Here is an 18,760-nt window from a genome sequence, read left to right as displayed (position 1 = left end):
AGGACCCGGGTTCAATTCCCAGCACATACAAGACAGGCAGCTCTCACTGTCCATCTCTCCAGGATCTGACACCCTCACACTGTCCACCTCTCCAGGATCTGACACCCTCACACTGTCCACCTCTCCAGGATCTGACACCCTCACACTGTCCACCTCTCCAGGATCTGACACCCTCACACTGTCCACCTCTCCAGGATCTGATACCCTCACACATACACACATGCATGCAAAACCCCAATGCACATGAAATAAAAATAAATAAATTAAGGGGGGGGCACTGGAGATGGTTCAGCAGTTACGAGCACTGGCTACCCTCCAGAGGACCCAGTTTTAATTCCCAGCACCCATACGGCAGCCACAACCGTCTGTAATTCTAGTTTCATGGGATCCAACATCCTCACACAGACTTGCATGCAGGTAAAACACCAATGCACATAAAACAATAAATTACTTAAAAAAATATAGTAAAACCATCATTCTGTACACAGAATAAACATTATATAAAACAATAAATAAACATCAGATAATCAAAAGGTGAAGTAGGAACACTTCCTCACACTCACTGGGCCTCAGAGCACGACAAGCTCGCGGCCTCTGAGGGAAGCAAATGAGGTCATGCCCAGGGACTGACCAGAGACTGCCAGCCAGGCAGACAGCAGCAAAGAAACACCTCCGAAAGAAAGATGCTAAATATGTAAGACAATCTAAACATCTTCTAAAATAATTTGAGTATGCAAAATTACTCTAAAAATGGGCAAATTTGACAATATTTACTAATTTAAGGTTATATGCAAAAATAATCCAATATAAAGAAAGCTAGAGAAAACAAAGAAAAATGCTGTAGATATACTTCTTAAGCATAAGAATTCTGAATAACACAAAGCGTTGACTATCAAAATAAAGGAAAATGACATGAAACAGTTCAAAAAAAAGATATAATTGAAAAAAAAATTGTTTGGGACTCAGGCTGGCATCAAGCTTTCTATGTAAGGAGTGATGACCCTGAACTTCTGACTCTCCTGCTTCTACCTCCCAAGTGCTGGGGGCGAGAATCATAAGCTATGATGCTCATCTGTAACGTGTTTGTGCACTGTGTATGTGCAGTGCCTATGGAGGGCAAACGAGGGCATCTTTTCCTGCAGCTGGAGTTAGGTGTTAATTGCCAAGCCGTCTCTCCAATCCCTATACTGAGTTTTTCGTGCTTTTTCTTTTTCCCTCCCTACCTAGCAGACTGGAAAAAATTCAGAACATTTGAGGAAAACATTTTAAACATAGGCTAGGAAAATACTTGAGTGGAAATATTTGTCTAACATGCTCAAGACCCTAAATTTGATGCCCAAAACAGAAGGAAAAAGAAAAATCAGGGAACTCAGACATGTTTGGTTGGGGGTATCAATGAGCATGATCAGTGGAGGAAACTTTGGCTTTATCCTTTGACAGCAAATATGCTGTTTTACATATTTGTACATGTACACAAATTTCTGTAGTGTTAACTGCAGGAAAATACCAGAAAGAAAATGACCATAGACAGAGCACAAATTAAAGAAATCATGTCATAGCCTTAAAATAAAATAGCACAGAATTATTAAACAGATGAGACAAATGGAAAAGTTTCAGCTGTATAACAGAATCCAGGGCAGGGCAGTGGTGGTACACACTTTTAATCCCAGCACTTGGGAGACAGAGGCAGGTGGACCTCAGGGAATTCCAGGACAACAGGACTACACAGAGAAACCCTGTCTAAAAAGACAAAACAAAACAAAAACCAGAAACGCTTATTTAAAAGGGTAAAATCTGTTTTACAAATGACACATCATTTGTTTTTTTTTAAAGATTTATTTATTGTGTATACTGTGTTCTGTCTGCATGTATGCCTGCAGGCCAGAAGAGGGCGCCAGATCTCACTTCAGATGCTTGTGAGCCACCATGTGGTTGCTGGGAATTAAACTCAGAACCTCTAGAAGAGCAGTCAGTGCTCTTAACCTCTGAGCCATCTCTCCAGCCCCACGACACATCATTTGTAAAACAGATTTTAGCCAGTTATATGCTTACCCTATAGTTATTAATTTGATTTCTAAGGGTGTAGTAATAAGACATGAAAATCTATCCAAAAATAATTTGTACTAAAATTTCTCATTTAACCCTTGCTCATTAACAGTAACAAAGCATACAACTCAAATGTCCATCAACAGGAGAATGGATACACAAATTATACTCATACCTAATTTAAGTCAAATAATTCTCATTGAGAATGTAATGACACATTCATCACTGATGATCTCTTTTCTGTTGTTGTTGGTTTTGTGTGTGTGCGAGCATGTGCATGTGTGTGTTCTTGAGACAGGGTTTCTCTGTGTCCTTGGCTGTCCTGGAACTCACTCTGCAGACCAGGCTGGCCTCAAATTCACAGAGATCCTCTCGCCTCTGCCGCCCAAGTGCCACCACTACTTGGTAACTGACAATCTCAAAACATTTGAAAGCAATGAAATCCCAGATCAAACCCAGGACCATTAATTTAGAAAGAAAGAAAGAAAGAAAGAAAGAAAGGAAGGAAGGAAGGAAGGAAGGAAGGAAGGAAGAAAGAAAGAAAGGGAAAAAAGGCAGGCACAGCCATTACATCTGTAATCTCAATCAGGTGGAGGCAGAAGGCTTGTCAGATGTTCAAGGCTTTGAGGCAAGCCAGGCTACCTAGTGAGCTGAAGGCCATACTGACCACAGTACAACAGCAACCAGATCACAGATGTAACGTACACATATGACTGTGTCCTATTGCGCCTTATATCACCTCGGTACTCGGCCAACAAGTTACCACATGAAGGCTATCCACCAGGTGGTGGCTGTGGTGTGTGCCTTTAAACCCAACACTGCAAGGGAGAGGTACGCCACAGCAACACGGAGAAACTCTGCCTCATGGGGGGGGGGGGGCGACTACAAGAGCAACAAATAAACCAAGAAACAAAATAAATTTCATTTTGTTGAAATATGCCAATAACACTCGATAATGTGTTATCTCGAACTGAAAACTGATTGATACAACTCATATTTGTTGTACATTCCTAAGGAAAATCTCGTTACTGAGAAAGGATTACAGACACTCTCCACTTTTTACCTTCTGTATTACTTGCTTTTATAGTTATTGTGTAGCATTCTTAAGATAACACTATTTAAGAGACAGGGTCTCACTATTAATTTGTTTCAAGACAGTCTCTTTGTGTAGCCTTGGCAATCTCACTAGGTAGATCAAGCTGGCCTTCAGCTCACAGAGATTTGCCTGCCTGTACCTGGGATTAAAGATATGCACCACCACACCTGGTTTAAAATAGCATTTTTTTTAATTTAAAAAAAGTTTTAAAGTAAATAGGTTTACTTTAAAATAAACCAGAAAGGGGCAATGGCCATCTATCGGTAAATCCTTAAGTAGGCATGGGATACCAGTATTAAGTGGCAGCAGCCATTTCTGGAAGGGTGGGAATGCACCCTGCACCCTCACTCAAACTAAACTGGTTCTTGGGGAGAACTGGCGGGTCTGGTGTCTGGAATGGAAACTTTTTGTTCAGATGGTTTTTGTTTTTTTGACTTGTATGGTACACACTGTGACAACTGGTTGTCTTTCTTCAACTGCTCTCCACTTTATTCATTATTGAAACAAAGTTTCACTGTGTAGCTCTGGCAACCTTGAATTTAGAGATGATTTGCTAGAGTTATGTATGTACCTCCCTCTACACACACCTTTTTTACAGTGTTTCACAATGACCCTGGTGTTAATGGATGTGGTTAGGTTTACTGAGCTTTAGAGGCCCATCTGCCCCCAACACCCCCAGCACTAATTTTGGGGAATCTTTTTTTCTTTGGGGAATGGGTGGTTTTCGAAACAAGGTTTCTCTGTGTAGCTTTGGAGTCTGTCCTGGAACTTGATCTATAGACCAGGCTGGCCTTGAATCCAGAGATCTGCCTGCCTCTGCTTCCTGAGTGCTGACCACCGCCCAGCTTAGTTTTGGGGAATCTGTACTGAGGTTCTAATGCTTTGGGGCAAACAATTTCCCAGCTGGACCACACCTCAGTTCTTTGTTCTGTGTTTTTGATATAGAATCTCACTCAGCAGCCCAGGTTATCCTTGAACTCACAGCAATCATTTTTATCTCAGTTCCCCAAATTTTTATCTCAGTTTTCCAAATTTTCCACTTGGTTTGGGACAAAATTTCATAGTTTACAAATTTAGCATTGCTAAACTTTTTCTCAGATCTCTATGTAGATGTGTATTTAATACATGTTCTCAGATCCCTGCAAGTATGTGAGTATGTGTATTTAATACATGGTCTCAGCTCTCTATGTGTATGTGAGTATGTGTATTTAATACATGGTCTCAGATTCCTATGTGTATGTAAAATGTGGTCTCAGATTCTTGGTTTCAAGTGATCTCTTGCCTTAACCTCTCTACAAGTTAGACACACAGAGTTCTCTACCATGTGCAGGTCTCAATTATGTGTGTGTATACATGTGTAATTTTCTTTTTGAGCCAATGTGTCATGGATCATTGAATTTACTGTATACATGAGAATGGCCCTGGTTTCCCTCCCCGTGCTGGGATCACAGGTGTTTGCCATCATGCAGAGGCTGACACTCGGGGCTCTGTGCACTCTACCAATGGAACCACATCCTAGCCCCAAATGTTTTAGCTAAAAAAAAGAAAATGGCTAATGGCTAAATATCAAACAAACAATCAAACAAAGAGCATCACAGTCCCAGAGGATAAAAAGAATATAATAATCATGATTTCACTTATGTTAATTAATTAAAGTTAATTCTTAAAAGCTGGACCTTATCCAAGGCTGGTGTTCCCTTCCCTGATTCATGTTGTTTTCTTCCCTTTCCTTCTCTCCTCTTCCCTGTTCCTCTCACTGACATTTTTTTCCTTGCTATTTCCTTTCCCCTTTTAAATTATTCTTCTTAATATGCTGCTAGATTGGCCTCCCAGATTCAAGTCTTACAGACATATGGCGTCACCCTTGGCCTTGTGTTCTTGTGAGAAAAGGAATTGTGACCAGAGTATGACTCATACCCGTAATCCCAGAACTCAGTATGTCTAAGAAAGTCTGGGACACAGAGTGCCTTACCAATCGTCCAAATAAATAAACCTGAAATTTGGACACTAACACACCAGGGCCTTGTACTGGTGGAGGAAAGACCGTGTGAGGACCCAACAAGGGTGATCAGCTACAGCTCAAGGAAACCGTCTCAGGAAATCGTAGAAGATCTTAGCTCTTCTTGGACTTCTAGCTCTCAGACTATCAGAAATAAATATTTATCTGGGCACAGTAGTACACCCTGTAATCCCAGCTACTCAGGAGGCTAGATGGGAAAGTAAAGTTTGAAATCAGGCTGGCCAACATAGCAAAACTGTTCCCAAAATAAAGCAAAGGGCTGGGGTCATACCTCAACAGCAGAATCCTTGTCTAGCATGTACAGGGCCCCAGGATTAACCCTAATTTCAAAACCACACACGACACACAAAACAACCAAGTGCTAAGCCGCACTAATCTGTGATATTTTGATAAAATGGTCCTAGTGAATTAATAAACTACCTCCAAAATTTTACTTATTATTTATATTATAAAAATTTGTTTTTCATCTTAATATATAGTTAAAAAAATTCTTGCTAGACAGTGGGGCTTTATTCCCAATCAGTATTCGAGGCAGAGGCAGGCAGATCTCTGAGTTCAAGGCCAACCTGATCTACAGGGCAAATTCCAGGACAGCCAAGGCTACACTGTCTCAAAAAACAAAGACCAAAAATCTAGCAAGTTATATGAACTACTTAATAATAGCAGTTTTAGGACAGCAGGGCTACACAGAGAAACCCTGTCTCGAAAAAGACAGAACAAAAACAAAATTTTTGGAAGAATTTCATATATGCACACAAAGCATTTCTATCATCCAAAGTATTACTTAATCTTGTTTGTTGAACAAACAGGGACAGTGCTTTCATTTGTTCTTGATTGTATTAGTTGAGACGTCTCTCTAAGTAGTGCACGCTGTCCTAAAACTAAAACTAAACCAGGTTGGCCTTAAACTCAGAGATCCATCTGCCTGTCTCCAGAGTCCTGGATTAAAGGACATGCAAAGATGGGTGGGGTTCTTTCGTGGAAGATGGTAGATGAATGGATCAAATGGGGAAGGGGATAGTCATATGGAAGAGATGGTGCATGCTTGATAACATAGATGTTATCTTTTTTGAACAAAATTAAGTTGGTATAAACAGTCTGTTGATTATGTTAATATATTGAATTATGTTAATAAGAGCTATATAATTGACACAGTATGTGTAAATGCATTGTGTACTATATGTATTTAATGTACTATGTGCATTATTAATACTGGATGGGGCACTACACACGGTTTTCATTATGATCTTATCAAGAGCTAAGCATTATTTTATGAATGTTTACATTTAATCCTCATAACAATCCTACTAAGCGTATAACAGTATCTTCATTTTATAGTGAAGAAATCAGGTACCAATAGGTTAAGTAATGTGCTCACAGTGAAAAGGTTAATAAATAAAAGAAGTAGGGTTGAGACCACATGAGAGAAACTGTGTTTATTTCTGGAATATTTTTATCATCGTGTGTGTGTGTGTGTGTGTGTGTGTGTGTGTGTGTGTGTGTATACTTATGATTTTGAATTTTTAAGATTCTATTTTTCAGGTTGGAAAGATGGCTCAGTGGTGACTGGTCGCTCTTCTAGAGCATGTGTGTTCAATTCCTAGCACTCATGTGGTAACTCACAACCATCTGTAACTCCAGTCCTAGGGAATGCAAAAGCTCTTCTGGCTTAACAGGCACTGTTCACATGTGGTGGACATACATAATGCAGATAAACACCAATATGCATAAAAATAAATAATAATTTTTTTAAAAGGTTTATTTTTATTTTATGTGAATGACTGCTTACCTATATGTACGAATACACACCAAGTCCATGCCTGGTGATCTCGGAGGCCAGAAGGCATTGGTAATCTTAGCACTCAAAATGCAAACGCAGAAGAATCATGAATTTGAGGCCAACATGGGCAGTAAAAGACTGTCTAAAAAACAATAGGGCTGGGTATGATGGCATCATTTGACCACTCGGGAAGCAGAGGCAGAAGCAACCGCAGTTCACAGTCAGTCTCTGCTGCATAGAGAGCTGAACACCAAGCTAAACAAAAACCCAGAAAGAAAGGAAGAAAAGAGGAGAAAAGAAAGGAAAGGAATGGGGGTATAGGCTGAAAAGGAGGCTCAGTGTTAGGTGTCCTGTTTGTCTTGTCAGCATGAGGACCTGAATTCACATAAAAAGTTGGGTTTTCTAGCCACCAGCCTGGCTCCAGGTTCAATTTGAGACTGTCTCAAAAGAATAAGGCCGATGGCAGTAGAGGACTCTCAACATCCTCTTGTAGTCTCAAAACATATATGAGCATGTGCACATACTAAACATTCACAAACTAAAAATGAATTAATTAGTATAAAAAATAGAAAGGGGCTAGAGAGATGGCTCAGCAGTTAAGAGCACTAGCTGCTCTTCCAGAGGAATTTGGAAATATTCAATTTCCAGCAACCACATGGTGGCTCACTCACTAACTCCAACCCCAGGGTCGGGTATCTGACTCCTCTTCTGACCTCCATAGGCACAAGACATCATGTGACACACATATACACATGAAAGCAAAACACCCATACACACAAAATAATAAAGTGGAGTTTGTTTTGGTTTGGTGTTTTGGTTTTTTGAGACAGGGCTTCTCTGTGTAACAGCTCTGGCTGTCCTGGAACTCACAGAGATCTGCCTCCTTCCCAAGTGTTAGGATGAAAAGCCAGCACCACCTGATAAGGGGATCAGTTTTAGTGAGCAAACTTTAGTTCTTTCTGTCGCTACACACTGTGAAACAGACAGCACTGCATGTCAGCAGATGAGACCTGGGCGCTGGGCTTCTGCCCTGGCCTCTCTGAGAATCGGAACCTGAGCACAGAGGAGGAGGAAGTATCAGCCGCCACAGCCTCTGCAGTGCATCAGGAGCTCACATGCTTTGCTCAGTTTTTGAAACAAAGAAATTTAGGGAAACGAGTATCGACATTTTAATAGTGATTGTTTTTATTTCAAATGTTCAGAACTAGAATGTTCCCGTTTTGCAAAGTTTCCTGAATGCCACTAACAGGTTGTTTGCCCAAAAAGGCAGAAATTTAGATATATTAACTAGGTCCAGCCTCTTTTTGGGCATTTTTTTGGTTCTGGCTTATTAGCTCCATTTAGGCTTTTTTTTCTACAGGTGAACTATACCTTACACAAAAGGTTTAGGACTAAAAGTAGTCCAGATTTGAGCTTTTTCAGTTTTAGAATATTTGCAAATACACAGCAACGCCCAGTAGTTCAGACCCGTAGTCCTAGTCACTCAGGAAGCTGAGGCAAATAGGGTGAAAATTCAAGCCTAACTTGGGCTACAGAGTGAAGATGAGAGCAATTCTGTTTCGCTTCAAAACAAACACAGGGCTAGTTCAGTGGCAGAGCATTTATCTAGAGCATTTGGCTTCCACATCTAACACACACACAAAATGTGTGCATATACTAAATACTATGATCACTTAACACTTATACAATAGCGAAAGCACTTTTATACATTGTTTTTATAAGATTAGAAATGAAACTTTATTTTCCCCTTGACTTTTCGAGACAAGATTTCTCTGTATAGCTTTGGAGCCTGTCCTGGAACTCCCTCTGTAGACCAGGCTGGACTTGAACTCACAGAGATCCCCCTGCCTCCGCCTCCTGAATGCTAGAATTAAAGGCGTGTGTCACCACCACCCCAGGTGCACGAAATTTTTTCTCACTTGTGTCGCGTTGACACACAAAAAAATTTGGACATTGGGGCTGGAAGGAAATTTCCGGCTCAGTATTAAGAGCACACACTGCTCTTGCAGAGGACCTGGGCTTGGTTACCAGCACTTATGGAGTGGCTCACAACCGCTGTAAGCACTCTATGCACATAGTGCACACAGACACACAAGCACATACACACAAAGAAGTTTTAGACTGTAAACTGGATATGCATACCTATATGTATACCCAGAATCTGGGAAGTCCAAGAGGCAGGGGAATGACTCACCAATGACAAGGCTCTCTAGGCTAGCCTGAACCATATGGACTACTTTAGTTTCAGGTGTTTATGCCCTGCTGAGTTCTTTACCTGGATGCTGCTCTCTTCATCCTCCCGGGGTGACTGTGCAGGCATGACTTCCACATCAGAGTTGTCAGAAGACGTGTTACGTTTTCTCTTCTTGCCCACTACTGGAGTGATGGTACTGAAAAAAAAAAAAACGAAGGCAAAGATACCTTACGAGTGAGAAAAGCACGAATACAAACCATCACATACCAAACTTCCAGTCAGAAATGTGTGGGTCTAAAAAAAATAAAAATGTTCGACACACAAATACTGCTGAGTATACTGTCTGAAAAAGAAGACACTCGGGCTTGAAAGAGTAACCCAGGCCTGAAAGACACTTTGCTAAGGAGCTAAGGACCAAATAACAGAAATGAAGATGTATTTATTTTACGTGGAAGAAGTGTTTTGTCTACATATATGTGGATGTACCAGCTGCATGCCTGGTACCTGCAGAACTCAGAAGAGGGTCTTCTCAGATCCCCTGAAATGGAGCTACAGATGATTGTAAGTTCCATGTGGTGCTTGAGAACTGAACCCCGGTCCTCAGCAATGGCAACAAGCATTCTTCTTGCTGAACCATCTCTCCAATCCCCCCAAACCTGCCTTTTGATAAGGTGAAGTCATACAGCTACCCAGCTTGAAGAACACATACAGAGTAGAAGCCAATAAAAAAAAAAAAAAACAGTTACAAGAAAAAAGACATAGATTACAAGAACCATAGCAAGCCCCACTCCCTCAACAAGGTCTATGGTTGACAGTGACTGAAGTTTAAGGGTAGGGAAGCTGTGTCCTGCAGCTGTCTTGTGAGCGGATGGTAGGGGTACTAAGAAATCTCTTTTACACAACAGTAAGGAAAATGTGCAGTCACAGCTGTCTGAGACACAATTCATCTGCCCTTTTGAAAATATACACATTTGCCAGGCAGTGGTGGTGCACGCTTTTAATCCCAGCACTTGGAGGCAGAGGCAGACAGATATCTGTGAGTTCGAGGCCAGCCAAGTCTACAAGAGCTAGTTCCAGGACAGGCTCCAAAGCCACAGAAAAACCCTGTCTCGAAAAAAAAAAAGGGGGGGGGGCTGGAGAGATGGCTCAGAGGGTAAGAGCATTGCCTGCTCTTCTAAAGATCCTGAGTTCAGTTCCCAGCATCCACATGGTGGCTCACAACCATCTGTAATGAGACCTGGTGCCTTCCATGCCAGCAGTACATTGTATGCTTAATAAATAAATAAACAAAAAGAAAAAGAAAGGAAAAAAAAGAAAATACACGTGTTTATACATTTCTGCTACACATATAAGCACCAGGATAGAGAAGCAGACGCTTATCTTCTGTGGCAGGTCCAATGAGCAGCTGCTATACACAGCTTCTCCCAACTGGAGTAGGAACTCTGGCAGGACTGCGCTGCCCCCGTCACCCAACTGGGCAGCAAGGAGCACTCACTTCAGCTTACTCTTGCCCTTCGTTTTGGAGGCACCAGAGGTTTTGTTCTTCTTTGGCTTTTCCTCCTTCAGCCTTTCTCCGCTGCTCTTCTTCCTGCGTTTCTTTTCACCTTCCTCCTCTGGCCGGACGCTAGGCAGCTCATCCTCGTTCAGGACTCGAGGTATGTTCTGCTCGCCCCGAGCCCGGGCCCTAGCAATGGCCTCTGCTACAATCCGATTTGCTTTCTCTTGCTTTTTCTGGTGCTCCAGCCTGCGGTTTTCCTCCATTCCAGTCTTCCCCCCAGGATGAGGAGCACAGCTTGCTGGTGTGGACAGGGCTGCCACTTCACTGGCACTTAGAACTTTCACCACAGAGAGGCCAGAAGAGGCTCCCTGAGAAGAGCCAGCCTGGAGAAACAAGGACACTACAATTTCAGTATGTCTGCAATTTAAGTAGCCTAAAAACAAAAACAAACCCAGGTGTACTCAGCCAGACATGGGGGCAGAGGCCTATAATTCTAGTACCAGGAGGCAGAGGAAATCAAATTGATTGCCCAGTAGTCAACCTGGTCTATATAGTTAAGTACCATGCCAACAATAGGTTACATAATGAGACCTTGTCTTCACACTCACTCACACACCCCACAAACTAACTAGGTATTTACTTAAAAATCAGGCTCAGAGTTAAGACTCACTGAACCTAGATCCATTTAAAAAATAAATGTCGTTTCTGATGAGAAAAGAATTCTAGAAAATTAAACTACATAATCTTTTTAGGGGATGGGTGTTAAGATAGGGTTTCTCTGTGTATCCCTGGCTGTCCTGGAACTGGTTCTGTAGACCAGGCTGGCCTCAAACCCTGAGAGACCCGCCTGTCTCTGCCTATAAGTACTGGGATTAAAGGCGTGCGCCACCACCAACTGGCTCAAACTTTACATATTCTTTTGCTATGCTTTTATAGTCACTGTTTTAGAAAAATTACAACCTACAAAACCAATACTGATCTTTGTCCTAAACATTAGAAAGTTTGAATCATTCCCTTAAGTTACCTTTATCACCCTGGTGTGTGTGTGTGTGTGTGTGTGTGTACATATGCACATGAGTGCAGGTGCCCCAGGAGTCAGAGGCATTGAAGTGGAATTACAGGTAGTTATGAGCCACCTGATGTGGGTTCTGGGAACTGAACTCAGATCCTCTGAAAGAGCAGGAGTACTCTTAATCACTGAGTCATCTTACCAGATTCATTAACTATTTCTTTATTCTTCAAATGAAACACAATTTCATCCAAATAATATTAACTAGTATGTATGTGGTGTGAGCTAGGAAGATGATGGATGTTCTCTCTTGCTCTGACTAATTTCCATGAGACAGTTTCTCACTAAACCTGGAGTTAAACTAGTAACCAACAAGTCCCAAAGATCCTCTTTGTCCCTCAGCAGGACTGGAGTTACACCCACTTTTTAATGTAGATGCTAGACATTTGAACTCAGGTCCTCATGCATGTACAGCCACACAGCCATCTCCTTTCCATGTTTAAATGCTGATTCTGTGTGTGCTCTATGTGTATGTACATGGAGTGTGTTCTATGTGTATGTACATGTTTGCAGTGTGCTCTATGTGTATGTACATGTTTGGAGAGTGTGCTCTATGTGTATGTACATGTTTGGAGAGTGTGCTCTATGTGTATGTACATGTTTGCAGTGTGCTCTATGTGTATGTACATGGAGTGTGCTCTATGTGTATGTACATGGAGTGTGCTCTATGTGTATGTACATGTTTGCAGTGTGCTCTATGTGTATGTACATGTTTGCAGTGTGCTCTATGTGTATGTACATGGAGTGTGCTCTATGTGTATGTACATGGAGTGTGCTCTATGTGTATATACATGGAGTGTGCTCTATGTGTATATACATGGAGTGTGCTCTATGTGTATGTACATGTTTGCAGTGTGCTCTATGTGTATGTACATGGAGTATGCACAGCACATCGAGGACCAAAGGACAATTTTCTTTTCTGTGTCTCCCTCAATTGCTTTCCACTTTGCTTTGTTGTTGTTTTGTTTTGTTTTTAAGATAAGTTCTCACCACTTAGTTCTAGCTGGTCTCTGCCTCCCAAGTGCCGGGATTAAAGGCGTGCGCCACCACCGCCCAGCTCAAACCATTCTTTTCTTAAATTTTTATCCATTTCTTTGAGACAGGGCCTGGCTGTCCTGGAATTCACTATGTAGACCGGACTGACCTCAGACTCACAGACATGTATCTACCTCTGTCTACCACCATGCCTGGCTCTTTTTGGGGTGTGTGTGTGGAAACAGTCTTGCTATGCAGTACAGTCTAGGTCCAATTTTCTCCCTACCCATAATACTTTAATAAAAGACCAAGGTTTAAAGACAACTATTACAGAAATCATCACCTCAAACTCAACAATAATTCCTAATCTTTGTATGACTGAATCAAAACAAGATTCTCATGGATGAAATAACAAATTGCACCTCAGTTCTAGAGAATAAGTTAGAATTCCTCCGTTAGCGATAGGGGCTACTGAAGGAAGGCAGGGACAAGAGACTAAGGGGAAGTTTCAAGTCACTCACCTGTGGCTGCAGCACCATTTTGAGTGGCACTGAAAGTCTCTGTCCTGGGCTTTGTCCTGGTCCCATTATCTGAGCCTGCTGCACAGAGGAAAGTGTCAGAGGCTGGGCTGCGGGTGGCGGCTGTGGTTGTGGCTGTGAAGAAGGAGGCTGGGGTACAATCTGGATTTTCTGCTGTGGCTGCTGTACCTGCAGCTGAATAGTTACGACTTTGGCAGGCTGCCCCTGGGCATTCTTGGCTTGAGTCAAGGCTGCCAGCTGGTTGCCCTGTAACACTATCTTGCCTGGTAGACTCCCTAACACAACATGCCGATGTCCTTGGGGACCTCCGGTCTGTGGCTGCTGGAGGACCAAGGTGATGCGTTTTGATTCACCCTACACGGAAAAAGGAAATCACAGAAGAGGGACATTAAAGAATATTATACACAGACGTATTTATATCAGCTTTCTTCATCTGAGATTCATAAAGGTGAATGTCAAAAGAGAATCCATTTTTGTTTACCCTCCAAATGTCTCTAGGGCATCTTTTTCTGTAACACCTCTGCCCAGTGGTTATCAAGCCTATCACACACACACATACAACTTTTAATAGCTATCTTCTAAGGCAGTCATTTAATGTTTAAAATGAAACATGCCTCCACATCACTTCCATCCATTTCAGTGTCTACAGGTGCTCCCCAAATTTCTAGGCCTTTATTGAAAGCTCTACCTTTGCATGACAGAAGCAGGAAGAGAACAGCAGTGTTAGCAACGATGGGAGAGAACGGTGCAGTGGCTCGTGTGCAATCTGGGCATCAGGACACTGAGATGGAGGAGGTCAAGTTTGAGGACAGCTTAGACTACTACACAGTGAGACCCTCTCAAAAACAAAAGCCCCTACAATTGGTGTGATGGCACACACCTCTAATTCCAGCAGTAAGGAGGTGGAAGAAAGTCGATCTCAAGTTTGAGGCCAGCCTTCCTTGGCTATATAGAATTCCAGGCCAGCCTGGGCTATACAGCAAGAATCTGTCTCAATAAATAAATAGATAGATAGAAAGTAGAGCACTTAACAAGTCTTGCAAATATGTGTTCCCAGAAAACACTATATTTAATGACAACTTACAGCATACATTTACTGTGAATTTTTGTTTAATGTCCGCATCTCCCTGCAGAGCTTGTGGTAAGAGCTGAGAGGCTCACGGACAGTAATTACTACCACCAAAACTGTTAACAAGTGGCTGTCAAAGCTCATTGGTGAAAAGTAAAGACAGTCAGATGGTGGTGTCATATACCCTTAATCCCAGCACTTGACAGGCAGAGGCAAGCAGATCACTGAGTTTGAGGCCAGCCTGATCTACAGAGTAAGTTCCAAGACAGAAAGGGCTACAGAGAAACCTTGTCTCGAAAGAACCTCCCCCACTCCAAAGAAAAGACAGTCACACATGGTGGTTAGTGCCTGTAATCCCCACACTTGAAGACCAAGACAGAAAGACTGTCATGAGTTTGGGACCAGCCCCAGTTAGAGTGACTTTGTTCCAAAAAAGCCCATAATCTGCAAGATGACAGATCTGAACAGACTTTCCTGTAAACAGTTCCTATGTACCAGTGTTCTACGTCCTACGTACCGGTGTTTCCTGTAAACAGTTCTTATGTACGGGTGTTCTCTCCCTCCACCCTCATTGTTCCTAAGTCCTATGTACCGGTGTTCTACGTCCTATGTACCGGTGTTTCCTGTAAACAGTTCTATGTACCAGTGTTCTCTCCCTCCGCCCTCACTGTTCCTACGTCCTATGTACCGGTGTTTCCTGTAAACAGTTCCTATGTACCGGTGTTCTCTCCCTCCACCCTCACTGTTCCTACATCCTCTAGAAACCACAATTCACTCAAGTCACCTGGGTAGGTGTAGAAGTCAGTGTGACTGCAGGCTTCAGTGGGGGTCCTGCAGCCCCAGGGTTTCCAGCAGGAGCTGAACCCTTAACTGGCTGGAGGACTAGCTGCTTTACTGGTCGGCTTGGCTGGACAATGCGCTGAACAGCAGCCTGGCTCCCAGGGACCTTGGTGGCCAACACTGTATTACCAGAGACAATGGAGACACCTGGTCGAAGGGGTGTACCAGTTAGCACTTTGGTAAAGGTGACTTTTCCACCATTGGCTGTGCCGGCCACTAGGGGCTGAGCCGTACTGGTGATACCTTGGGCCTGAATTTGTGCCACATGGGCACCCGTGACTGAGGAGTTTGGTGGGGCTTTAAGGATAACAATCTTAGGGGCTGACTGAGATGGTTGCCCTCCAGTATTACTGGGAGAGACAGCTGTGGCAGAGACACCCATGAAAGGATTCCCTTGGCTCAGGATCTCTTGGCTCTTGGAGACCTGCAAAAGTCCTGATGTTGGCGCTGACGTCTGCAAGATAGGTTGGGCTGGCTGCTCCTGGCTGGCGGGCTGAGTGGTATAATCATGCAAGGTTAAGGATTCTGGAGCTGGAGCTGTAGATTCTTTGGGAAGTTCAGGAGGAGCTGTATCCTCTGGTTGGGGAACCAGGTCACTTGCTGATGAATTTCCCACATCAACACCTCCGCCATCTTGGTTCATCTGATCCAAGGAGTCCAGAGAGCTTGGCAGTCCAAGTGCTTCTTCAATGGGGTCTTGAGTGACCTGATTAAAGCTGTCATCAGTCAGGGAGTCCAGGCCAAATAAATTCGGGTCATCAAACAAATCCATGATGGGGTCTGCCATCTTGGTAAAGCAATGAAGGGTATCTGCAGAAGTCTACGGAGGGAAGGGGAGGGGGGGAACCAGTTCTCCCCTCCCCTTCCCTATGAAGAAAACAATGGACACAATGGACGAAAACTATTCTTCAAGTGAAGATACAAGAAACAAGTGCATGTCAGATTGTCCTGACCTTCATGGAGCAAGACAGCAAAATCTTCAGAGGAAGAAGATGGAGCTCCTGTGATGGAATATAAACATAAACATAAATGAACAAAGTTGGTGATTTCAACAAAAAGTCCTAAGGTACCATCTAAGGTTTCAATTCTGTTAGAATAATAGGACGATATGAGGGACTTTGTAGATGAACACATGATAAAAAGAATACCCACATTTTTGTCTCAAAACTAAAAATTAAGAAGAAATAACCCCCACTTTAGGCTCTTATAGCTCTACACCTTGAAGTTTCTATCAAGAATATTCAGCTTGTTGGGTGTGGTGACACACAGTTTTATCGCAGAACCTGGAAGGCAGAGGCAGAAGGGTCTCTATGAGTTCCAGGACAGCTAACCAGAGTTACACAGTGAGGCCCTGTGTACAAAAGCTAAAGAAACAAAAACTAACAATTAATAAAAAAAATATTAATCAGGGGTGGGGAAAAAACAAAAAAAAATCATTAAGCCTGTTTCTGCGCATTTCGTTTGACAATTATCTTTTTAAAATAATATTAAGAAAGTTTACATTTACTAACTGTTAAATTGGCACAACTCTAAAATGTAGCAAGAACACCTAAAAAAGTAGATTAAAGTTTCTGGATCCATTGTTATAAATTCTCCTTTCAGTCCAGATACTTCTTCTACTTACGACTGGTAAAAAAGCAAGCCACCTGTAACCAAGCTCCTAACAATGTGAGCTGAGGCCAGTGTACTTTCTCTAACAATATTCCACTAAGCATTTATACACAGCCTTTTCAGATGTTTTCTTTAATGCCTTTCTTATATTTAAGATTAAAAATATTTGTCAGAATGGTGGTACATACCTTTAATTCCAGCACTTGGGAGGCAGAGGCAGGCGAATGTCTGTGAGTTCAAGGACAGCCTAGTCTACAAATCGAGTTCGAAGACAGCCAGGGCTGTTAAACAGAGAAACCCTGTCTCAAAAAAACAAACAACAAAAACCTTTCTTTGCAGGAGACTTAGCCTCTCAGTTCTAACTCACACACCCAGCTCTCCCGCTGACCATTACCTGTACAAATCCTACATCCTACCTAGGGAGTTCTTGTGTTCATCATGCTGTGGTAGCTACATAGAACATAGCCTCTTCCACCCTTTCATCCCACTGCACACATCCCTTCCAGCAGAGAAACTACCCACCCAAAGCTCTGTATGATGACTTGATCTTCTACTTGATATAAAAAGCTACAGCATTCTATCTTATTAAGGCACATATGCCTTGAGTTTCTTATGCACATCCTATGAAGGTATGAATCATTCCTTTGAGCAGGTTACAGAAACTACCAACTTCTCAAGATGCTTCTCTAACATGTGTGAGAAATTATTATAAATACATAAAAGTGAACAATTATGGATCTTATTCAGGACAATGTATTATGACCCAGCTCCTGAGAGATCCTTGATGATGGGAAATCTGTAGGCCAACACACACAGGAGCCATCCAACAAACGGTTAAAGATAACACTTGCTCACATTACTGGAATAAGTTTTTCATTCTTCACAGAAATCACAATATATAAGACAGTGTGAAAGCCTCCTATCTTGGAAAACTGCGCCATAAATGATATGTTGATAAATTTCACATCTATGGCTTAAAGTTTACGAAAATGCTAGTGGGGAAACAAAGGAAATTAAACAACCACGTGAAAAGGAGAGGTGGCTCAGCAGTTAAGAGCACTGACTGCTTTTTCAGAAGACCCAGGGTCTCCAGCAGCCGGCATGGAGGCTCACAATCATCCTTAACTCCAGCCCCAGGGTATCCTTTGCGGGCACGAGGCATGCACACAGTACACACACACTTATATGAAGATGTTTGCTCTTGGGCTAGTGAGATGGCTCAGTGGATGAAGGTGACGGGAGTTCAATCCCCAGGACCCACATAAAGGTAGAGGAAAAGAGCTGACTCCAGAAAGCGGTCCTCTGACCTACACACGTCTACCATGGCACATCCACAGCCATAATGATAAACCTCATAACACACTCTAGGAAGACCTTTTCCTAGCTATCCGAAGACATCAAATAAAAAATCTGTCAGGAAATATAATGTAGTCTGACAAAAAAGATTTTTCCACAGAAGTTTCATGCTCTGTATGTGTGTCTGTGAGAATGTGCATGTCTGCTGGGGATGGGAGGGTTGAGGAGTTCTTGTTTTTTGTTTTTAAGACAAGGTCTCAGCATAGAACAAAAGATATAACCTATCCCAGGATGGTCTCAAACTCACAAGCCTCCTGTCTTGGCTTCCCGAGTGCTGGGATAATGGGTCTGTGCTACCAGTGGACTGGGCTTCCAGCTCTCCTTACAAACAATGTAGTAGATCAGGATTTCTTCCTGGTGTCAATAACTGTATCTTTTCAAGTCTCAAGATCTGTATCAATACCTATTTTTGGCCAAACTATTCCAGCATCTCATTCCAACTTGTAATATTTGCCCACAAATTACTCAAAATGGTAATCAGCACATTTATGCATATTTCTTGATATAATGAAAAACCTATTCAATAATTTTATATATTTCTTTAAGTCTCAACAACTTTTTCTTTTCCTGGTTATGCTCCATTTTGCCATCTATGATCTTTTCTCTACTCGCGGTCAGAAGTTACACTAAGCATCTGTAGCTAAATGTCAAACAAAACAGCAAGGGA

At 42.3% G+C, this 18,760-nt stretch overlaps 1 protein-coding gene across 4 annotated transcripts in view; it reads right to left on the bottom strand.

Moving 5' to 3' along the window:
* Positions 1 to 18,760, bottom strand: part of Chd8 (chromodomain helicase DNA binding protein 8) — a 71,341-nt gene that overhangs the window by 33,198 nt on the left and 19,383 nt on the right. For all 4 annotated transcript variants that reach the window (XM_075950339.1, XM_075950342.1, XM_075950341.1 and 1 more), the window contains exons 2-5: positions 15,071 to 16,127; positions 13,200 to 13,571; positions 10,632 to 11,017; positions 9,218 to 9,332 (exon numbers count right to left, since the gene is read on the bottom strand). In XM_075950339.1, coding sequence (XP_075806454.1) covers positions 9,218 to 9,332; positions 10,632 to 11,017; positions 13,200 to 13,571; positions 15,071 to 15,913 — 1,716 coding nt within the window. In that variant the 5' untranslated portion in view covers positions 15,914 to 16,127. The remainder of the gene's footprint in view (positions 1 to 9,217; positions 9,333 to 10,631; positions 11,018 to 13,199; positions 13,572 to 15,070; positions 16,128 to 18,760) is intronic.

This window comes from Microtus pennsylvanicus, chromosome 15 (assembly GCF_037038515.1).
Source record: "Microtus pennsylvanicus isolate mMicPen1 chromosome 15, mMicPen1.hap1, whole genome shotgun sequence".
Classification (NCBI taxonomy): domain Eukaryota; kingdom Metazoa; phylum Chordata; class Mammalia; order Rodentia; family Cricetidae; genus Microtus; species Microtus pennsylvanicus.
Note: the sequence above shows the minus strand (reverse complement) of the source record. Positions and strands in the feature narration are given on the sequence as shown.